At 40.2% G+C, this 25,010-nt stretch overlaps 1 protein-coding gene across 2 annotated transcripts in view; it reads right to left on the bottom strand.

The window, feature by feature from the left end:
* Positions 1-1,901: 1,901 nt before the first annotated feature.
* ZNF407 (zinc finger protein 407) overlaps positions 1,902-25,010 on the bottom strand; it is a 462,963-nt gene continuing 439,854 nt past the window's right edge. For both annotated transcript variants that reach the window (XM_073331771.2, XM_073331772.2), the window contains one exon: positions 1,902-5,077. In XM_073331771.2, the coding sequence (XP_073187872.1) occupies positions 3,714-5,077 (1,364 nt within the window). In that variant the 3' untranslated portion in view covers positions 1,902-3,713. The remainder of the gene's footprint in view (positions 5,078-25,010) is intronic.

The following is a 25,010-nucleotide window of genomic DNA, read 5'->3' as shown; positions in this document are numbered from 1 at the left end:
AAGTTTGCCTTGTGCTATTCTGCCAGTGGCTTGAATCCCCTCTAAGCCCCACGCTTTCCTGAAGGGGGGCATCCTTCTGGTTCAGTCCTGGCCCAGCCTCAGGCAAAAAACTTCATTGTGCAGCATTTCCTACAGTGATTATACAACCTGAACCCACTGTCCACAAAGATCACAAATATATTTCTTTCAGGACCTCGCAGTGAACATTTTGTGCTATTATGGCAGCATTTATAAATGACAGCAGTGCTTGCAGCATTATGCACAATTCACATGTGCGTATCGCACATCAACTCTTGGCTCTGGCTTGTCTACCTTCCATGGCGAGGTGCAGCTGGTAGTCAGGCAGAATGGGATGTAGCTGTGGGCCTTTCTTTTTTTTGGTTTTTGTTAAAGGAAATATTTTTCTAAATAGAATTTCCAGCTACCTCTTAGCTCTCATTTCTCCCAAAAAGATGGAGCTTGAATTCTTCAGGAGACACTGTCTTGGAAGGTGTGTATATATTTAACTCTAAGATGCTGGGGGAAATTAGGGGGAGGTCCTTGCCATCTCTCCTTTCTTTGGTTTATTTGTACAGGAGCTTGATGCTTTTCTAAATGCTTTTATTACCTTCACAGTTCAAATGATCCAATTTTACTAACAATTATTTGAGATGAGTATCAAAAAGAAATTCAAGCCAGTGGAGAATGTTGGCAGCCAGAACATCAGAGGAGAACTAACTGTGTCAGATGGGATATAGGAATACGGCATTTTTAACAACTGATCTCATAATGATCTCATAAAGCTCCAAGTTTTACCACTGGACAAAACCACCTGAAGTGCTTCAAGCCAAACAACAAAAATACATTTTTAAGAATTAAATGTTACTTGTACTGTTCACAAGCAGGATCCACCCCACAAGACTTTCTGCTAAAGGTGAAAGTTACCCCAGGGTTAGAGCTCTTACACCACTTCAGCTCTACATGTCATGCCAAATCTCACTAGTGAGAATGGTGCAAGACGGTGGATAGAAGCATTATTCTTCCCTGAAGACCATACAGTGGCAGCTCTGTGGCCACTTCTCAGGGCTAGAATAGTCTCTTTACTGACTGCATCTATGCTTCTGGGGATGAGGGCGAGGGGAATGCTGGAGGATGCATGGAGTGATACATAGGTGCTGGAACTAGAGATGCTGGCTTGAAGTGGTAACAACAACCCAAAAACATGGTTTCCACCAGCAGCACCCCCACTATAAAAACTGGTCCAGCACCACCAGTGATGTACCACTGTCTCCATCCCACTTCCAAATCCTCACAGTTCAGACACCCTGTGTGAGCTCAAGAAACCTTGTTTCCCTCCTGTACATTGGGACAGAGTTGGTGCGTAGGGCCTTGTGTGGGCCATATGTACTGGGATGAATTTCACCCTTAATTTCCAATGCCACAGTTGTAAGGCACAGATACATTAATTTGACAGTCCACATTTAAAAAAAATAGTTGTCCTGAACAGGTTGTACTCAGAGAAAAGTACTGTTAACCTGGGTTTTCAGGTAATGACAGCACTCTGTAGGCTAGCGAATCCTTTCCAGGACTCTCAAGCCCAGAAACACCTCCTGCATAGGTTTTTTTGTTTTTTTTTTTTTAAATGCAAAGGTCTGCTCTTTTCATTGTGCAAACAATGTGATTGCTGGTTTGACACTGCAGGCTACACTGGTTTTATGAAGGATTAAATGCCACCTGAGACATATTTATCCTAAATAAATCACAAATGGTAAACTGCAGCATGTCAGTGTCAACACCCTGTACTGCAGCAGAAAGGTTAGCCATACAGGACTAAGCACAGCTAAGAATTAGCATCCAAGCCGCAAGACCAAAGGCTACAGTTAACAGGAGAAATGATCAAGAAGAAATATTTCCACTGGAAAACATTCAGTTTTTGAACATCTGTGAGAGTCTTGCAGAGGGCCATCATTTTGTAAAGGTCACCTTTATCCTGATAACAAACGGGAGTTGATCCTGTCACTATTTGCTGAAGACAGTATTTAAGAGTAAGTGAACAGCTTGTCTCCTCTAAGAAAGATGAGCAAGTCAAATTCAGCTAATTATGAATCTCGGTGTCTAACTTGAAATTTACTTTTTTGGGGGGTCTGACACAGATACAACCTTAACGCCTAGGAGGGGGGAAAAAAGGATGAAAAGCCAGCAGGATCTTCTAGCTTCAGAGTGAGGATCTTCTAGCTTCCCCTTTTCTATTCAGCTCCCTCAGAAAAAAACATTTTTTAAACAGTTGCTCCAAGAAGAAACTATTGTTTCACCCCTCCCCAACTTTCTTACACGCGATGATTTTAAGATATTAAACATGATAGGAAATGCCGTTATCTCTTGAGTCTGCTTGGTTTATACCCTAAACCCTTCGACAATTATATTAAGCATGCATGAGGCACACTTCAGAAATTAGATTCTTTTATCTTTATCTATCTATCCAGCCAGAGAAAGGGAAAGAGAAAATGCGCAGACATAACCGATAGCATTCGTTTCCTGCTGCTGAATGCCAGTGTTGTTTATTGCTTAATATTAAAAATCATGATGCTTCTTTTTAATGCTAACATTTTATTTGAAAGAACCCTCCCCAAAATCCCAACCAAACACCCTTACCATTTTATATTTTACAATTTCTTTTTTAGATGAAACAAAAGCCATTGTATCAGGAAACAAAGCTTTTCTACACGAACTTGCATTGAACAGTTGCAGTGTATCCACAACTAGATAATTGACGTTCTGGTCTAAGCAAGAAATACAAGGTCACCCTTTTTCTACTTGTTAATGTCAATGTCAGAATTTTCATTAAAGAAATCCCTAACATTTCAAAAAGTCATTCACAAAATGAACTGCAACATGGTATTTATATGAAGCACTATTTGTAAGAAAAGCAAAACATTGGCCGTGACAATATTTTTTCCCCAAAATGCACATTTCATATGCAGGACTCTTATGTTCGAAACTAAGTTGCAAGTAACAGGCATTAAGCTTTTTCTAAACCAAGACAGCTTTTTTTCTGAATACACGTATCAAGACTTTTCTAAAGCGTAGATTTTAGAGGTTTCTCTTCCGCAAAGTCCAATGCAAAATAATGAAAGAGTTAACTATAGTTAAAGAAAAATGATTCTCAGACACAAATTTAGAAAGGGTCATTATGCTGAGGTGTTTTTGACCAGGGACATTTTAGAGCAAGGCTTTAGAAAACCAAATGTCAGGCTTTTTGCCTTTGAAGACGACAAGGCAACACTTGTAGCATCTAACTGTACTTACAAACTGTCACCTCATATTTTTAACATGTGGTGTGGTTTTGGTTTTTTAATTATTTTGCTCACAAAATGTATATGTAAAGTGAAAAAATTATGTTTAGCATACCCACAAAACCAGACAGACAAGGAATAAACCAGCAAATCACTCTGAACTCACAAAATAATCCAAACCAAACCAGAATCATAACTGACTTATTTGGGTGTGGGGAGGGGAGCTTTAGTAATTTTCTTACCATATTATGCCTGTTAATCATACTCAGGTCAAATTTCTGTCCATTGTCATAAGATAATACCTTTTCTGTATACTCTTCCCAGTAGCTGACATTAACCTCACACAGTGAGGCTGGCACCTGGATGGAGGAATATCATATTATGAAGGTTTTACATATTAAGTTCCTACACATGTCTATTAATTTTCCAAGAAACAATTCTTCACGCTTCTTGTAGTTCATTGCTATCTCCCTGGCCCTGAATTACTGTTGCTTGGGAGCCACTCTCTGTATAAATGACCATACTAGTTAACTGTTCTCCTGTTCCACCAGGGGATGTGGCTTCAGTATTTATAGCAGTACCAGCTTCCAAAATCTCTTGAGACGCAGCTGCCTCTATCACAGTGTGTGAATACACACCGGTCTCATCCTGTATATCTTGTGGTAATTCTGTTACAATGTAATGGGTCGGACCTTCAGAGAAGTTGTCATGAGAATCCCGAACCATGGCTTGAGCTATTTCTTCTGTGACAATGATCTGTGAAATTTCTCCATCAGACTCAACTAAGTCCATGTGCTCACTCTGGACACTGAGGGCATGGCTACCAGCTTCTTGCATTATTATTTGAGAGCCTTCTCCAGCCACCATATGCACAGTTCCTTCCTCATTTACAATGACCTGAGTGACACCTTCTTTCATCAGCTGGTCTGCTGCAGCCGTGTCACATACCGCAAACTGCAGTACTCCTTGGACCATTTTCTTGAAGGCAGCTTGAGCTCTCTCCTGAGATGCAATTAAAGTAGATGGGTGAATGACCTGTGTCACTACTTCCATCGGTTCTATATCTTCCTGAGTCCCTTGAACTTCATGGAACATCTGTATTTCTTGTGACTCGGTGTCATTAGGATTACTGGATAGCTCCTGATTTGGCATTTGCAACAACTCTTTGTGACTAGGCCTGGTTCTGTCGAGGAGTCCAGTTTTGTTTTCCACTTCACCCAGCTCTGTTACAGCACAAAGGAGGGCATCTAATGCTGAGGAGGACTCTGGAGGATGTACTGTAGCTTCTGATGTATCTAAAATGTCCTGTCTCATTATCTGTTGCACCACAGCACTACTGGAATCAGACGCTGCATCGATTGGGACAGCCTCCTCCATATCAGTTCCCTCCACAGAGCCTTCTACCACAACCACTTGTGTTGCACCACTTGATAATTGCTCAGTGAGTATTTGTCCTGGAACCAGGCCACTCACATGAGAACCATTTTGACTTGTGGCTATCACTTGCCCATCTTCCGTAATATGCACCACCCTTGCCACCTGACCAGCCATTGCCAAAGTCTGAAGGGTAGCTGCTGCCGTTTCCTCCACGGAGGCATCAATTGCAAAGTCACCATCGTATCCTTGAATAATGATAACTTGCTGAACTTGTTCAGCTGATTGGGATTGTCTTCTGTTACTTCGAAGGACCTTCTCTTTAATTGGAGAAACTTCTCCCAGGGCTGCTGCAGTGAAAGGACTGGTGGTCTCTACAAAGGTCGCCCCCTGACCCTTCAGTCGACATTCGTAGGACTTGGATACAATGCCTAGGAAACAAAAAGTGTCTGTTAATAGGGAATCACGGCAAATATTTGTAGGTCACTATTTCAAACACAAAAAACTTTCCAATGCAATTTTTAAATTTCCCTGGCAGAGAAGTGTAATATGCAATTGAACAAAACCAATTTGCATGTTTTCCAATTTATTTATTTATAGAATCCAAATAATTGCTGCTGTTAACAATTCTGCAGAGCACTAACGATCTGAATTTGTTATTTTTAAAACATTCTGTATTAAGCAGCATACAAATACAGTATACAATTAAAAACCATTAACACCTTTATGAGAAAAATATATCCGTAGTACTGCTCTTTTTGTAATTAATTGTATTTGCCTGTATTACATTAAGCACAGCTGGGTGTGATAATGTGCAACATATCTTTTTCAGTATTCTGGTTTCTTGGTAAATTAATGGCCATGTCTTTGTTTTGATGCGTTAGTTTCCTCTTCATTCCCCCACCCCAGTTCCTTCCCCGACACACCTAACTGATATTATTCATTCGTCTAGTTAGTTGGAGGAAACATATAGCCTCACTCTGAACAGTGTATGCCGTAAAAATGCCAGCATGGGAATTGTCTCCTGATTGTTTTCATATAAAAGCTTCTCAATTTACAAGTAAAAAGATGTTTTTTTCAACTACTGTCTCTGCAAATCTAACCCAGTTTTTGAGAGCCATTGCAACTTCTTGCCCTTCTCATGCTTCATCACCGACTAGGGCCCTACCAAAAAGTCACGTCCGTAAAAAATATGTCACGGACCGACAAATCTGGTATCCTCTTTGAAATCTTCCCCGGGGAGGGGCAGGGCTGGGGGCGCTCCAGCCGGGGCTCCTACTGTGCACTAGGCTCCAGCTGCTTGTTCTGGCAGGGTTAGGGAGGGATAGGACTTTCTCTTCTCCTGCATGGGCCACTCCTGGACCAGGTAGACCCAACTCCGGGAACCTCCCTCAGCTGCAGGAGGCTCCATACCCCCGCCCTGCTTCCTGCCCCCATCACTCCTCAGCCGTGGGGGGAAGATGTCACTATACAGGGAGCAGCCACGGAGTTTCACCCAGCTAAGGGAGGTTCCTGGAGGTGGGTCTGACCCACGTCAGAAGTGACTCCTGTAGGAGAAGAGGAAGTCCCGCCCCTCCCCAGCCTGGCTGGGACTAGCAGCTGGAGCCTATTGCACGGTAGGAGCCCCCGGCTGTGGTGCACCCTGCCAACAGAGCCGGAACTGGGGCAGGAACATGCCTCCTCACTTTTTAACACTGGCATAGTTTGGGGGGCGGGGGCAGCATTGCCCCCCCAAACTTCAAGTCTCAGGTAGGCACAGAGCAGCACCAGCGGGGGTGCACTTCGTGGTGGGGGAGCAGTTATCAGCTGCTCTGTGCCTGGCTTGTAGTTTGGGGGGTAACACCACCCCTTGCTCCAAGCTACACCCATGTTAAAAAGTGGAGGGCATGGTCCCCGCTCCTCTGGTTCCAGTGCTGGTGGCCCCCCCATTTCTACAAAGGTGCCCTTGCCCCCAATGCTCAGGGGTTAAAGGGACCTTGGGCTGGCTGTGTGTGTGGGATCACAGGGCCTTGCGTGGTTGCCCACCCATAAGGGGTGGTACCTCAAAAAGCTATGCACCACCCCCCATACCATGTGACCCTCATGTCTGCGCTGCCCGCTGCTCTTCGGCTGCCCAGCTCTGAAGGCAGTGCCTCTGTCAGCAGCAAAGCAGAAGTAAGGGTGGTAATACCGCAACTCTCCTACAACAGCCTTCTGACCCCCTTCCGCAACCTCTTTTGGGGTGGGATGTAAATATCAGAAACTGTGAAATTGACTATTTTTAAAACCCCACGACCATGAAATTGACCAAAATGGACTGTGAACTTGGTAGGGTCCTACCAATGACAAAGGTTCTGCAGACCAAATGGTGTCCCAGTGACAGCTGTTCAACTCCACCGTGTTGAAAATCATAGAATCATAGAACATCAGGGTTGGAAGGGACCTCAGGAGGTCATCTAGTCCAACCCCCTGCTCAAAGCAGGACCAATCCCCAACTTAATCATCCCAGCGAGGGCTTTGTCAAGCCTGACCTTAAAAATATCTAAGGAAGGAGATTCCACAACCTTCCTAGGTAACACATTCCAGTGTTTCACCACCCTCCTAGTGAAAAAGTTTTTCCTAATATCCAACCTAATATCCCACTGCAACTTGAGACCATTACTCCTTGTTCTGTCATCTGCTACCACTGAGAACAGTCTAGATCCATCCTCTTTGGAACCCCCTTTCAGGTAACTGAAAGCAGCTATCAAATCCCCCCTCATTCTTCTCTTCCGCAGACTAAACAATCCCAGTTCCCTCAGCCTCTCCTCATAGGTCATGTGTTCCAGACCCCTAATCATTTTTGTTGCCCTCCGCTGGACTCTTTCCAATTTTTCCACATCCTTCTTGTAGTGTGGGGCCCAAAACTGGACACAGTACTCCAGATGAGGCCTCACCAATGTCGAATAGAGGGGAATGATCGCGTCCCTCGATCTGCTGGCAATGCCCCTACATATACATCCCAAAATGCCATTGGCCTTCTTGGCAACAAGGGTACACTGTTGACTAATATGCAGCATCTCGTCCACTGTAACCCCTAGGTCCTTTTTCTGCAGAACTGCTGCTGAGCCATTCGGTCCCTAGTCTGTAGCGGTGCATGGGATTCTTCCGTCCTAAGAGCAGGACTCTGCACTTGTCCTTGTTGAACCTCATCAGATTTCTTTTGGCCCAATCCTCTAATTTGTCTAGGGCCCTCTGTATCCTATCCCTACCCTCCAGCGTATCTACCTCTCCTCTCAGTTTAGTGTCATCTGCAAACTTGCTGAGGGTGCAATCCACACCATCCTCCAGATCATTTATGAAGATATTGAACAAAACCAGCCCGAGGACTGACCCTTGGGGCACTCCACTTGATACCAGCTGCCAACTAGACATGGAGCCATGATCACTAACATGGAGCCCTTGATCACTAATCCGACCTCACTGATACCGTACGCCCCCCCTGGCTTCAGTGCAATTGCATAGGTATAGTTGACTGGATCTTTTGTGGATGCAGAAGACGGAATAGAATCCAGCTCACTCTCACTTAGCTCTGTGGCTTGTACAGGGCTAACCGGTGCAAAAAAAGCAGTAAAATCTTATTTTTGTCACAAAGGTGAGCAGCCAGGACTCTGAATGTATGCAAGGAGCAGGCCTGTTGTACAGGGGGGTATCGTTTTTACATTTCAGAGTAGACGGTCACTTTCAGTTGCTGATTCTTTGAGCAAGTAAGTAGTATGTGCTAATGAATGGCATAGTTGTTTTCCCACCTCAGAGTCCAAGCAAGTTGCTCCTTCACCTGGCCTTGGAGGGTTCAATCTTCCGAAGTGCTGAGCCCATTGGTCCTAGTCCCATAAAGCACTGAAGCATGTGCTTAAAGTCAAAGAAATTAATTTCTTAAAGTTAAGCACATGCTTAAGTGCTTTGCTGGATAAGGGCCAAAGTGTTTAGCACCTTGCAGCAGCACCAAGCCTCAACAGCATGAAATACTAAGGTTAAGATCAAGCCAGGATCTCATACACATCACGGTAGTACTTGTGCCCAAAAGACTGGGCCGTAGATGATCTGTAATTTTTTAAAACTTCAAAGCTTTGGCTATATAATTACGCTATGGAACACATGCCTGAAGTTAAGCTGAGAGACTGCAGATCAGCTTCAGGAATCTAAACTGGAGTTAGACAAGCTTCTTCATCTTAGCTTGCAAGGCAGGAGAGAGCTTTAATGGTTATCTTCGGAAAGGAAAATTAACAATTTAAACTGTTAAGTATTTCCAAGTGATGTTGCATGATTGATCTGGCACATGCTATTGAATTACATTTTGGCAGGGATAAGCTATGGTGGTATCACTGTTATTTATCCTGCTATGTATTTCTCTCTGTGGGCACTGACACACAAAAGACCCCCAAACAAGAGACAAATAGGAGGCAGAAATCAATATCAAAGGATAATTATCAAAATAATCTTAACATGTCTATGTTTTATAATCGCATAGGAGTAATTAATTCTCTCAGGAGTCTTCTTTGTTGACATGATACAAGATGGGTCTTGCAGTGATATGGCATGAAATCAAACTAAATCTACAAATCATAAGTATTCATTGGATATAGCAGAAACCACACCATCATTACCCTCAGAGAAAGGTAATTTAGGTACAGTAGAGATCATACTGTCATCATACTTAGGGAAAGGTCTAGTTTGTGTGGGGAGGAAAGAAAAAGAAATGCATCTTGTTCTTAGCCTCTAAAATAAATGCTGTATCTGTGAATCTATGCAACTCCAGTCTTTCTGCTGCAATTGAATGGAAAGTCTCTTGGGTGTAGAGTTATCCAGTGAATTCCTTGCAGCACTGATAATTACGCCATTCTGTCTGCTTACTTAATCTATTTGAATCCAGAGGTGAGTTAAGCCACTTCCTGACCATTAAAGTAAACTACATGGGTAAATAGTGCTGTCACTAAGGGGTGTGATGAAGCTTAACTACACCAACATCTTAACCTCAGCTCAGTGCAACCCCAGCTATTCCATCACAGTTCATAAATGCGATTGCAGGTCCATCTTTTGATTCAGCAATTTAATAACTTCGAGTGCTGTCAGTACTGCTTTGAAAAATGGCTCCTATAAAATGTAACAGCCTCAATCAGATTGTAAAAGATTCACCCACTGAAGATTCTTCCATTTCAACAGTAATGAATTAATGTTGAGCTATGTAGAAGTTCAAGTATCATTTAAACTAATGTGACTCTCCACTGCAACTTTAAATTTTAACTGGACTATGACCAAGAATTTACTGAGAACATCAAGTTCAATTTTGGTGATCTTCATGGTAAATACGAATTGTATACTTTATAGGTTTTCTTTGTTTTGAAAGTGAAGAGCCAAATAGGAGAAATATTTAGGAATCAGTATGTTTTAAGGATTAGTTTCTATTATGACTTTGGGACAATGGGCACTGCTATTCAACATAATATTTTTACATTGTGTAAAGAAAATGTCACATTACTCGACTGTATGAAGCAGCAAGTCACTTGTGTTACTAAATTCAGACTCCCGCTTCAAAAACAAAAAAGGAATGGGGGGAGGAAAGGATGTGCTGATTGTCATGCCAAACACAGGCTAAAATACAAATTTACATTAATATTAGGAAATCTACACTTGCTGATAGTATGTCCTTACAAATTGAAAGGATACACAAACAAACATTCAAAAGACAAAACACAATGATGCAAGAGCTCATATTCAGAAAAATTGCAAAAAGTGTTTCATATCTAGGGGTGCAATGATCAGAGAACTGGTTTCTTTCCAAGAAGCCTGTCATTTTAACAGAGGCATTATTTATCAGCTGGAGTGATTGTTATTTTTTTATTTGAAAATGTCAAGATTTTAGACATTAAATCCATATTTCCAGGTTATTTTAATTCTCAGAGAGCACAAACTTCCCCAAATATGGCTAAAAGATATGCTTTCATGTTTAATATGCTTTTGGGAAACTACAAATAGGGTTTAGTACTTTTTTTCCCTTTTACTCAGTACCTCACTACTTTCTTTTGTGTGTCTGTGTTATTCTTTTGTTACTGTCATCATTTTTCCCCACAGAATAAATATCTTATTCTTTTGTTAAGCTTACATTTAATTAAAATGTACAGGATTTGTGCAGTAAACTCGAATGAAACAAATAAAACAAGGGCCCCTCTCTTGAAGGCATACGTTGTGAATGAAAAATGTCATTACAGACTAAAAAATTTTGCAGTAAACAGGGCCTACAGAGAGAAGTTTCCCCCGTAATGACATCCATAAAATACACAAATGGCACTTTTAGTACCATCCTGAATATGGCATTTTCTGTGCTCTACACACAATCTAAATGGTTTGATCATAGAGCATAATACTCCATTGGGTTTATAGAACAATCAATGTTCCATAAAATGATGTATTTATCCAATAGTAGGCTCAGCAGTTACTGGTGTATGACATTGTAGGACACTGGCTTTGTACTGTTCAGCAGCACACATGCTGGCTGTAAAACTTATCTAACACTACTTCAACAACTTCATCTCATCTGTGTCAAGTAATTTGTTGAAGCCTCAGCTTGGTTTAAAAAAACTTGTAATAAAAATTCATAGAATTTTCAAGAGAATGAAAGCTGATGACAATAGAAAGGTCACATTGTGTCTCTACTAAAGGGGTCAAGGGTCATTTGCAGTTCTAAAACAGAAAGTAGATTTCATGCATCGTGTAGCAGATAAAGATGGCATTAAAGAGACTTGTCTCAGAAAGAAATGCGTAATGTGTTCAGAAAGTCTGTGCTAATATTGTATGTAAACCACTACTTTGCTCTTAACGGGCGTTCCTTTAGATTTCTAAGCCTTTTCCAAAAGTTGCGTTGAGTGACACTACGCCTAACCTACCCTTCACAATGCACTCACTAAAAATGAGGTATTAAATTGTAAAAGAAATAATGGGCTGGTTTGTTACAACAATGGAAATTATCTGTGTTTGTATAGTAACTTATACAGTTATTTTTCCTGATACTGTTAAACTTTTGTGGAGGCTGATATGGAGCACCATATTCAACAATGGTTAATTTTTGTGTACTTCAATTTCAAGGTACGCTTTATCCACAAATACAAATATTTAATATCTATTTAAATGAACACATATTATTAAAGAATGCTAACAAGTCAGAACGACCTTTTAACATCAAAAAATGTGACGTTTCTCATGTGAAATCCAGTAAAATTCCATGATATTCAATGAACTACAACCTTTCAGAAGTTTTAAAAGATAAATAAATTAACTCTCCAACAGCCATCACCAATAGTTTTGCAAGTCAAATCAATATCAGTAATTGCACTAATATTTGGTTCCTTTTCTTAGACAATAATTGTCTCAAAGTTAGTACAATATATTGTATGATATGGTATATCAACTATTCAAAGGCAAGCTTGAATAATTTAGGGCTGATCAAACTCCCCTAAAAGTCCAGAGGAAGTCTCCCACTGACTTTAATAGGAGATATATGAGGTCCTTGATGTACTGTGTATTGATGCATGCTCACAACAATAAAAACATTTTATTTGTAAACCACCATGTTTTCGTTCATTTTAACGTAGTGTACGAATTGGTGTGTGGTGTCCCATTTCTGAAGATTAAAAACAAAAATTGGTTTAGCTTGACTTTTCGCAGACGCCTATCTCTGCTCTTTAAATACAAACCCAGCTCTCTTTATTCTTTTGGATCCTATGGTCCAAGACAGACACAAGAGCCAACGTTTTCACACCTGAGTACCTAAAGTTAGGCACCTTAATAAAAGAGGACTGAAAGTGCTGCTGAGGAGCTCCCACTGAAGATAAAAGCAGGTGTTCAGCATCTCTGAAAATCTGCATATTTTTATTGAGCTGTCTAAACATGGACTTAGGTAAACTTAGGTAGTTTTAGGCAATTGGCCAACATTGTGGCCTAGACGTATTTAGCATATAAAGAAATGAATTAAACATATTCCTAATGGTTATCATTTGAAACTCCATTAACGCACATTGGCAGTCACTATCTTTGTCATTCTAAATATTTGTATTCATATTAATTGCTTCACTGATATGAAATGATGTAAATTGGTAAGAATGTGTTACATAACCTTGTGTACAGGAGCCATTACAGTGTACTGACATGAAGATTCTGTATACCTAAATTAAAATTTACAATGTGGGTTAAACCAAAGTATTTGTAAACTATATAAATATGTGTGAACATAATAAACCAAAATGGCTCTGCAGAAGCTATTATGTTCAGGAAGCCAGTATATACTTGTAACGTAGTCCAAATAAATCCTAATACAGTGGGCCATACCAACTCCATAAGAAACATAAAAATATACCAAAGAATATAAAACTTATACAGTGCAAATGTCATGAGATTTTTTTCCACCTTTTTTAACCATAAAAGATAATTAAATAACAAAAACAAATTTTAAATAACATTAAGAAGTCAATTGAAACCTAAAAATCAAAACTTGTGCTTAAGGTTGAGACTCAAAATATCCTCCAAGGCTTCTAGTTTTGCCTTCAACCCACTCTGTTGTGTTTAGATATTTCAAGGTCTCCTAAGAATTGCTTGAGTACAAGATGATGTTTTAACCTGAAAAGTAGAGCATGCCCTCTCCTGCTGCTTTAAAGTGTGTAAGGACTGCCTGAACTCTTTTTTTAAGTTCATAAATTAAATGGGGATGGAGTTTCTTGTTGTATTTTTATGTCTTATCTATCTTGGAAGGATCTATGGCAATTAAGGAACTAGTGCAATGAGAACCAAAGACTAAGAGCTGAGCAATTCAGATAGGTAGGGATTTTTAGTAAGATTGTTTAAACACTTTGTTTTGTGTTTGGCTTTGTTTACATCCAGTGCCTACTTTACCCTTGGGAAAAGGCTTTCTTTGTTAAAGTTCTAAAATCTCTGTCCCTGCACTTAAAGGTTGAGAGCTAATCTTACACATCTCTTGAGGCCTCTTTGATGTTCTTCATCAGATTTAGGAGAAACCAAAAACACACTTTTGGAAAAACAGAACAAAACCAACCTTTCAGATCTTTATACATTATGAAACAATAAAGACACAAATCCAATTTTTTAATTAAAAATCCTTTACACACCATCTTTAAACCTGCACACTCTGGTCTAAACAACAGCAATTATGTACAAAAAACCTCCACTGATAAGGATAAGAATATACTGTTCCAAAAACAGAATCTCACATAACATAGGCCACATAATAACGGAGGTGTCTTGTGGACCACCTTCCCTACTATTCCCAGATTGAGCAAACCAACTCTCCCCACCCCCGCTTTGTGATTTTGCAAGTTATCTTCTCCATTTGGATTTGTGATCATATAACATTCTTGTGGCAACTTCAGCAATTGCCTGTATGGGAAAGTAATATTAGGAAAGTAGTCAGTGTAGTTTGCTAGCTCTTCCGATGCAATTTAGCAGCTAGAAACAAGGAAGAGAGTCAGCACAGCCAGTTCTTTGTAGACTACCCCCACTAGCCACAGTTTGGGAACAAGGGACATAAAGGTTATCTAGTTTTTCTACTTCAACCCCTTCTACTTCAGCTGGAAAGTGCATTTGTCTCAACAGCACTTTTAAACCATAATCGAAACTTTAGGATGTACCAGCTATGCTTGGCCAAATTGGAGGACTATATTTCTTGGACACAGCCAGCAGGTCAGGCAGCATCAAAAGTACAAAAGCATTATAATTTCTGTCCTGTGGTTGGGTTGTCAAGTGACTGGAAAATCCATCCAGATTTTTTTATAGAGCTAATTCCAGATCTTATTTATTTCATAACACAAAGTTATGGATCACCATTGATCATTAGTATCTCAAGAGGGTTTTATGGTTTTCAAGTATATACACACTTTGAGCCTGGTCTTGCAAACTTTTATTTATCAAAGGCTATGTCTACACTGCACTTTTGTCATTAAACTCTTGTTGCTCAGGGGCGTGATAAAAACAGCCCCCCGAATGACAAAAGTTTTAGTGATGAAAAGCCCTGTGGTGTGGACAGCGCTACGTTGGTGGGAGCTGTGCTCCTGACGACGAAGCTACTGCCCCTTGTTGAGGGTGGTTTTATTTTGTCGCCGGGAGAGCTCTCTCCTGGTGACAAAAAGTGGCTACTGTGCGTGCCTTACAATGCGGCTGTAGCAGCATAGCTGCACTGTTGTAAGGTGTGCAGTGTAGACGTAGCCAACGTGAGTGCTGACTGCGATGGTTAGTCTCAGCGGCCAAAGGGACTAACTAGGTAGCTTGTGCAATGTGTCATGTTGGCCCTGGGGATTAAGAATTCTCAAGACTGAGTAGTTTCTTCTAGTATTTGAGGCACATGCATGTAACTCAAAAAAGAACTGACACACAGGATACCTAACATAAAACATCTCAAAAGAATGAGTATACTTTTAAAATTAAATGATACAAAGGACAACTATATTACTCCAGCAGACCACTGAAAAATAAGTATTATCGATTTTATTTCTTTCTTTTGATTTGCACACTCATTCAGTAAAAAAGGAACACCTGTTCATTGCTTGAGGGTGCTTCCTGACACACTTGAAAAGCACAGCAGCTTTAGGTGAGACTGTTTGGTGCTAAATAGAACAATAAGTTTCCCTAATTATTTTTTTCTAGGTAAGGCAACAGAAACTATCACTTATTACTTGGTAGTCATATTTGTGTTTCATTTATAAATGCAACTATGTTACAGAATATTGTCATATCTTTCCAGAGTAAATTACAGGAACTAACCCATTTGTCTTCATTGTAGACACTTTTGCATGTATGATAGAAAACAAACTGCTATTCAATAACTGCACAGAGGCACCATTAAAATCAAATTTACAGTAAACAGAACCTGCAGCTGGGGTAAAACACTAGCTGTTAGTATTTTAATTATCAGCGAAGCTTTCGGAGGTCTAACATCTGCTCATAGCCAAATGACAGCAGCTGCTTGTGTACACTTAAAACAATGTGAATTTCTTCTATAAATATTAAAACAAATCGTATGTTATGTGTTCATCACAGCTATATACCTATTAAGCTGGTTATGTCTATAGGGCATTTTGAACTTCTTTCTTGCGGCAAATTCATAAAGGGCTGACCTCTTCAAAAGAATGAGAGCCAAAGACAGCAAAAATACTTGTCTGTAAATTGAAAATGTTTAGAGACAGTACTAGAGGTCACCCTCTGCTAAGATGTTACCAGTAAATGCTAACAAAACATCAGCAATAAGTTTTGATCATTGTGCTCTGTAGTAACTTCAAGGACAGGACTCATCACAATGCACAGTGTCAGGAGTTTAAAGGATGGATTATACTAGAAATTAGAAACTCAAAGAAATAGATGGCAATTTAAAGCATTATCTAGTTAAGCAAACTGCCCCGTTTCAAATATTCAAATTATTTGAAGAGAGGAGTGTACAGTGACTATCATTCTGCTTTACAGACTTCACCAACATTACACTGGCAAGAGCATCCATATCGTTGGAGGTAATCTATGGGGAAGGAGGAACTATGTTGTGGGTGAGTGTTGGGAAAAGGTATTTGAGGTTTGGTAGGAGGTTGCTAGTTAGGATAAACATTACAGCCTGGGCTGGGGGTTCTTAACTTGCATACCAGATGCAGTAGATGTGTCCCTTTGATGCTTCCACATGCTGGGAAGAATTGATTTTATCGGGCCTCTGTTTCTGTGGTAGTGGGTAGGGGAAGACAAGGATAGAAGAAGAATGACATCTCACACTGATTACTATAATAGGTGAAAACAAAGGCTGAGATGTTGAATCTTGATTCCTTTGATTTTACCTTGCAACAATTCCCAGAAACAAAGTATGCTTATGAACAAGGATCCAGTTCTTTGTCTTCATGGTGCTTCATGTGGCTAATACATTTATGATTCATAGATTTTAAAGCCAGAAAGCACCAGTACGATCATCCAGTCTGACAGCCAAAGTTGATACCACCCCATGATTTGAAAAAAGGATGAACCCCTTGACTTTGCATATGTAACCAATATGCTGGATCCACTGCGAGTGCAGTTGTTCCCTGAATAAGTATATGGTTCAGCATGAAATGAAGTGAGATCTTGAAGGGGCAGCTGTTGGAGATGGATGAAACCAGTGAGTTTCTTGGCAGCCTTCAGGGAAAATGCTATTAATCTGATTGACCAGTCTACTGATGATTTGGCAGGACTTTATAATATTTTTTTCTGTGCTATTGCTACAATGGCCCCTAAATGCCCTATTCCCCAGTTTCAACCTCACAAGGCACTGTGTACTGCAGCAAGTGAAGCAAAAGAGTGTACATTAAGCTAGGGTGCCAAAGTGGGAAATCTTAGGCTGAATCTGACTGATGAATACATGGATTTTTTAACATCATATGCTGCAACTGTGCGGGAGGTAAATAAAGGGTCTTTTCCCTTCACTATAGCATCTGCAAAGTTATGAACAGTGCAATTGGTCAAGATCCTGGTTATTCCTAGCTGCTTCCATTCAGCTCCGAAGTTGCAGTTTTTTGGCTGTGAAGAATTTTCATGTTACATTGTAGATAAAAGCATACTTAACACTGATGAGCTGGAAGAGGAGTTCGCAGATTATGCTAAATTGGGAGGAGTTACCAACACCAATGAGGACACAGAAGGCATGTAAATAAATTAGAAACAGGAGTATAAAATAACAACATGATATTCAGTTTGCAACAATGAAATCTAATACACGTGGGGAAAATAAATCTGAAACAGAAATACTCAGTTGGAAGGAGAAAAAACCAAAAGAATAGAAAACAAACAAAAAACCTTGAAAACTAATGCTGAAAGAGACCTAAGGGTGACAGTGGACAGCAAATTAGATTTTAGTTTGTAACATGATATGGCAGCAAACAAGGCCAGTGCAATTTTGGATTCCATACTCAAAGACATCATGTCACATAGCAGATCATTAATAAGTCCGCTCTATACAGATCTAGTACAACTACACCTGAAATATACCACTCATTTCTCAGCACCTCTCTTTACTAAAAAGATATGGACAAACTGAAGGGAAGTTTTCAGAAATGACCAGAAAAATAATTACAGGGCTGACTTACATGGAAAGGTTAAAAGATTTAAATATATGTATCTCAGCAAAGCAATGACTAAGGGTCATACAGACATGATAGGAGTCTACAGTTTTTGAAGGGTGTAAACCCCAAAGAGAGAAGGGGATTATTTTCTCCCCCTATAGAGAGTGAGCACAATCGGATTTGAGAGAGGGACTAAAAAATTCAAGTTTAATAGCTAAAGGAAAATGTGAACAGAATGAATAATGGAAATCAGAGCTAGAGAAGGCCCATTAGGTTATCTGGACCTTCCAGATGCCAGTATGGGACTGTTCCTGTGGTGGTATGAATTTACTGCACAGCAGCTAGGAGATGATTTAATCTGAGTTATCACTGCTTCTAGAGTAGTTCTATAAAATTCCTGAATTTTCATTGTGAAACAAGGCAAGTTATTGTTCAGTAACTATGCAATTAACTTTTGCCATCAATGTACCTCTGAACTAAAGCATACCCTTTGAACATTGAGCCTCACTGTCTTGCTTCCCCACGACAAAGGATTTGGAATGGCTGACAGTCATCTGGACAAGACTCTCATTCAAGCATTGATTGGTGAGCAACCCTTGCCACCAATGTCATGTCACTTCACTGACCCTTTGTTACTATTTCCCTTTCTAGGGCCTATCTAAACTAGGAAGACAGGTGGTGTTTTAACATTTATTAGCAAACATGTTTTAATTAACCATTTTTAAACACCACTTAGCTCCCAGTGTAGATAGTACTGGGTAACGATGTCAAACCCTGTCTATACTAGGCATTAACTAGTGCTTAAAAACATGTTAATTAAAGCATTTTAGCTAGCACATTGTAAAACACCGCCTATTTTCCTAGTCTAAACCTACCCTTAAAGTGTTGCATGGGGTAGTCACACTCCAACACCAGTGCAGCTAAACCAGTGCAAGCTACATTGCTAGCGCTAATGTATGAAGGCTTCAAGTGTTTTTACTGCCATGTCATGAAAATATGTGGAACTGTTGCTGGAATTTGATACAAAATTTTCTAATGTAACAGATAAAGACTTAGAGGGAAATTTATACGTTTGCCTAAACATTTCTAAAACTAGTGCTAAAAAACAATAGACAAGATTTAAAAAAATATGTGACCTAATTTTCTGAAGTGCTGACAAACCAACAGCTCTGATTAACATTCATGTTAAAGTATTCTAGTTTCAGTGTCTTTTTTTGCCTCCTTCAAACTGAAAATCAGCTTTGTTTAAAAAAAACCAAACACGATTATTAGCACTTTGTTTATAATTTACCTACGGCTACCTTTTAACTGTTTTCATTCTTAAATTTAAAGCAATACATTATTTTACTCACTAAAAGGAACTGCTGTCCTAGCATGGTAACTATAGTTAATAAAATAATTTAGGAGGCATTTTAGTAATGTTGTCTTCTAGGGCGTGTGTGGTTCTGTGAATTAGTGGTTGTCTAAGTCCTAGTACAGATGGACAAAATGCACAAAAGGAGCCACTGTAGTCTGTGATATCAATCATTTATAGATTAAAGCCTTTCTGAGTATAGATTGACATCACAGCTCTGAAGCAACCATTATGAATACTAGCCTTGGGTTACTTGGAGCTTTCATAACTATACCTTTCTGTGCATACTGCAGTACTTCAAAATTTGTTGAGGTTCACCATGGCTTGGCGTACTTCGATGTACCTTGAAGCATCCTTAAAACACCCCAAGCATTCTCTCAGATACTTCCATTGAAATCAGGAAGACTAAAGGAACTGTTATCTCAATGACATATTAAATTTCTTTATAAAAAGTAAAAAGGAATTTACACAGAAGTAACTTAGACTGTACTGGTAACCTAAGATGACAAGTCTAAGGAAATCCAGTTTTAAGTCTAGTAATTTTATCTCTAACACTTCACTGTGCCCAGCTGTTGCTCTCACAACAGAATATAGTTTTATGCTAAAATGTTAATACCCATGTCCCTAAAACGAGGCTCCTAAATACACATTTAGGCATCTAAAAACACCTGGTCTGCTTTTCAGAGGGGCTGATCACATGCACTTGCAACTAAAAGCTGTGCATTTAAAAATAATAGTGGTATTTATCTATCTAGTTATATGGCCCCTTTCACCACACTATCAGTGCAAATCCCAGTCAATATCCTGTCAGATATGAAAGCAACATTATCCTCCTTTTACAGATGGGGAACTGAGATATAGAAAGGGTGTCTTGCCCAATTGATTTTATCACAGCCACACAGGAAGTATTAGAGACAGGAGAACCAGGGCTACCGAGTCCCAGTCCAGTGTCTTAACCATAAGACCATCCTTTCTCAAAGGAGCCAGACTGTCAGCCCTAGAAACTGAAATACTCCAGTTATCCACTGGACAAGTAGAGCATCAGCAGCATCCATGCATTTTTCCCGGTAATGTCCTTCCAATGACCCAATTCTGTTTTTATGAAGAGAGAGTAGTTCATTGTTCAGATATGCCTGAATGAAAAAGGTAATATTGGCATCTCTGCTCAGAATGCAATACCCAATGTGTCCACTCACACCATCTGTATGACTACCAAATTTTGTGAGGAGAACACAAGTTGACTAAGAAATGGTCCAAGTCCACCACGTCAGATGGTAAAGACTTTCAGGCCTCAATTCAGCAGTCCATCCCTTTTCAGTCAAAGCACTTAAGAAAGGGCTTAACTTTAGGCATGTGCTTAAGTCCCACTGATTTCAAGGGGACTTAAGTATATGCTTACATTGATAGCGAAACAGGGGTTTAATTCTTTACTGAATTGGGGCCTCAGAGAGTACCCAGCCTGGGGCATATCAAACTGGTGGCTGAGGCCGTTAACTTAAGCAAGGAGATAGGCCAGCGCTGACTGGTTACAGAATGAGGCAACCACAAAGGTGGCATAAAGTAACTTTTGCCTTGAGCCAAGTACAGCTTATCCAGACAAGAGAACCTGGCCCTAAGCATGTGGAGTGACTGCATGAATACACTGTAAATACATCCATTCAATTCCATGTGAAATACCATCAATTCTAAGTAATGATTAAAGGCTTATTCTTTTTAAAAGGGTTAAGGTAAATGACACAGACTTATTTAGTAATGTGAATGTGTCCAATAAAAATATACCTGTGTCACGTATACTGCTACATTTAAGAGGAGTGTGTAGCAATGTGGAAAATGTCATGTCAGTCAAGTATGGTAAGGGGCCAAAGTGTCAAAAGCCTCCTCTAATTTTGCACTCACAAGACTGGGTATTTGCACCTTCAAATTAGGTAACTGCGCTGCTTACTATGATGCCAAATGAAAGATGTTAAGGTAATTTACTCTGTTCAACGTATTGACCTTTATGGAAATGAATATGGTCCTGTAAGCACCAAAAGAAGTCCATATATAACACTCTGCAGGCACTGAGAATCCTGGAATGAGGAGCACTATTGGCTGTAATATCCTTCCTCCTCTCTTCCCACCAAATATTCCTATGCAGTTGCTTCTGGATGCGAGACCATCAGAAATTGCAGTTAATACAGAATCTGGCTGTTCGCTTGTCAAGTGGAGTTACATACCAAGAGAGCATGTAACAGTGCTGCTCAATGATCTGCATGGACTACCTGGTAATTCACGGGTAGAATTTAAGCTGCTGATTTTAACCTATACAGCCGTAAATGGTTTGAGACCTGGTTACTTGAGACGCTGCCTTTCCCCCCTTCAATACTACCACAGCTGTGATCAGCAGACACACTCAAGCTATGGCCAACCTCTCTTGGTATTCTCCCTTCATAGGGTTGTTTCTATAATGAAAAGCCTACGCTTGGATGCTCTGGCCAATTTACCACAAAAAACACCACTCCCTTCAACCTTCCCCCACCTCAAAACAACAAAAATTATACTGTAGATCTGTAGATTAATGGGCTGATCCTGGAATTTCAACCCAAATGGATTTACAACAACTGCATTTAGACCTGTGTGATTTCAAATAAAATTACTTCTGATGAATTTGAATGCAAATTCACAAAATATTCAAACAAACCATGTTTAAACTTGGCTCATCAGATGCAAATATTGTGCATTAATCAGGGAATACCCATTCATGAAAATAATGAAAACTGACACCAATATAATAAAATCATTACAGGTTCTGGGAACTAAACAAGTCATACCCTTGCTTCTTCTACCTGATTAAATGCTTCTTTGCAGTTTACTTTTGATCTGTAATTCAAAAACAAATCACTTCAGTCTTTGAGCCCAGAACTCTGTAATCTTGCTATAGGGTTCTAAGTCGAAATTTTTGGGGAGAAGAGTTGGGTATAAAAAAAGGCAGGGTGGGAGTGTGTGTGTGGGGAGGGGGGTAAGCAAGAACCACTGAGAACATGGAGCACAGTAGATGAAGCAGTTAGATAAAGTGAGGTTTACAGACTCTACCAGCAAGCATTCATAAAACAATCACATGAATAGCACTGTACAGAACAAAAGGCAATGATGATAAAATTGGGCACTTTGTTTTATAAAGCTGGCACAGATGGGTCTGTCACACTGCATGCTTCATTTTTATGAAACCTCAACCACCTTCACTTTGCATCATGTTTTCAGACAAGGGGTTTAAGTGCAGCAGGGCAATGGATTGCCAATTATTTCTGTGACTATCCCAAACTGAGCCGGCAAAATGAATTGAAATATGTTCTGTCTGATAAATTGGATGCCTGGAGTTGTATCTAAATAATATATATATATTGATGGTTCTCCCCATAACCCCCATTATCCAATTACAATGAACAAATTTTCATTTTCAGTCAAATGACGTAATTCCAGCATGGACGTTTTCAGTGAAATCGTCATATCTGTGCATTAAATTCCTGTCAGTGATCAGACTGAAAACAATACTTCATTCCTCATTTATGCATGTATTGCTAATAATGCACTATATAGTTACCCAATCAATGCAGTTTAAGAAGTTCTTTGATGCAGCATGATCTGCCCCAATTTGTGTATATACAGTATGTGAAATAAAAGGAGAAGAATTTGCCTAATTTTCATTTGAATGACTGCTACAAAAGTTTGGGAGAGCCTCGGCTCCAGCCTGAGCCGAAACATCTACTCTGCAATTAAACAGCCCCGTAGCCCAAGTCAGCCAATACAGGCCAGCCAGAGGCATTAAATTGCAGTATAGACATATCCTTACATGCCCAGGCACATGGTAGGAACACTATAAAGGAAACACATCAGGTTGTGTAACTCCCTCTTGCCAATTGACGAATGGGCTTCATGAGCTCCCAAGGTGGCCACATTCAACTTGCCTTGGCCGAAGGGATGGTTACTCTCACACAGACCCAGATTGAGAGGACCCTTGTGTGCTAAGCCCTTCTGTCTCTCAAACGTTTAGGCCAAAATTTTCAAATGTGAATGCCTAAAGTTAGGTACATAAATCCATATTTAAGCCCCTATTGGGCATTTGAGGACTTGTCTACATGGCACGGCAAAGCACACCAGAGGAGTATGATTTGTAAAGTGCTCTAATGGTTGTGCTTTAATTGCCCTGTGTAGCCCCTGCTGGCATAATCTAAAAGGTACCTAGTTCATGTGAACATAGTCCTGTAGGCAACCATACCTGTAAGACTATGGTCACATTAATTGGGTACCTTTGAGTTTACGCCAGCAGGGTCTACACTGGTCAGTTAGAGCACAACACGCTAAAGAGCTTTAAAATCACACCCCTCTAGCATCTTTACTAGCACTGTGTAGACCAGCCCTAACTAACACAATGTGGTTCAGTACCTCAGCCAATGTCTAGTCAAGATTGGGTCATGAATGAACCTGAGATGGCTCAAGACATGATTGAAGTGACAATAAGTAGGTTGGGGGAAGCAGCTGGAAGATACGGTGGAGGTAATATCAGTCTCTTTGACTGAAGGAGTACATCTGCTATCAGTTAACAGAGTTGGCAACTGAGGGGTGATTTTAGATCTCCAGCTGCTGTTTGACAATCATATTACAGCAGTGACCCAGTCAGCCTTTTACCATACTTGTCTGGCTAGGTGGGTGTGTACTTTCCTTTTGGATGAAGACCTTGCCACTGTTATCCATGCTTTATACCCTCAGGATCAGAATATTGCAATGCACTCTATGTGGGACTACACTATTCAGAGACTGAAGATAAAATCCTGGCAGCACTAAAGTTATTGGCAAAACTCCCCTTGACTTCAGTGGGGCAGGATTTCATATGGAAGCTAGTTCAGAATACAGCAGCTCACTTACTGAGCAAGGCATCTCATAGGCTGCACAAGACATGAGTACTCTGGGATCTGTGCTGGCTGCCCATTGGTCTGTGTGTGGCATTTAACGTCTTGGTTATGACCTACAAAGCCCTAAATAACTTTGCGACTGGCCCACCTGAGGGACCGCCTCTCTTCCCAGGCCATAGTTAATGCTACAGTCAGCAGAGGTGTTCAAGTTCCTTACGAAAGAGTGGGGGCTGCTGGCCAGGTATGTTCTATGAGGACTCCAGCACTCTAGAACTTATTTCCCAACTTGGTCCAAAATAGCCTGAGTTTGATGACCTTTGGGATATGCAGCAAAATACATCTCTTTGGTGGGGTTTTTGGAGAGGGTCGAGAGTATGGAATTTCATGGAACAATGAAGGAGTTGAAAAGTGCTTTTTTGCTCATGGCTGGTTGGCTGAGTTCCTGTCTGACTGATTGTTGAACGTTCCTGCGGTGGGGGTTGCTGTAAAGTTAATTGAGTGTTAGGCTGCCTAGAGCCTTGCCGAGGCATGCATTTTTTTTTACAACTGTATTTACATTGAAATAAATAAAAATATAAGAGGGACCTGATTTTCAGAGGTGATGAGTACCCACCACTCCCAGATCTGGGACCCATTGTGGCAAATACTGTAGAAAAATATAGGAAGACATAATAAGGTCAATTTTCAAGTTTAACGGAATATCCTAATCCTGCTTTTGAATGCTTACATTGGCATTTAGATGCATAAATGTACTAAATGCCAATTTGAACACTGAAATGTGGATTTAGGACTTTATATACAAGCACCCATCTTTGAAAACAGAGACAGCTTGTTCAGGGCTTGCCCATTTAGCCTGGATAAATCCTGTTCCTGTTTTAAAAGATTTTTGTCACTGCAGTGCAATTTTGAAGCAAAGTGGTATGTTTGGTGCTCTCATTTGCATGACAATACCCAGAATGCTCTTCCAGCTCACAGCTATTTCTTAGAAGTACTGACATGTTTAAGCTTTGAAAATAAACCTATCATGTGGGTG

Source organism: Lepidochelys kempii, chromosome 2 (assembly GCF_965140285.1).
Source record: "Lepidochelys kempii isolate rLepKem1 chromosome 2, rLepKem1.hap1, whole genome shotgun sequence".
Classification (NCBI taxonomy): Eukaryota; Metazoa; Chordata; order Testudines; family Cheloniidae; genus Lepidochelys; species Lepidochelys kempii.
Note: the sequence above shows the minus strand (reverse complement) of the source record. Positions and strands in the feature narration are given on the sequence as shown.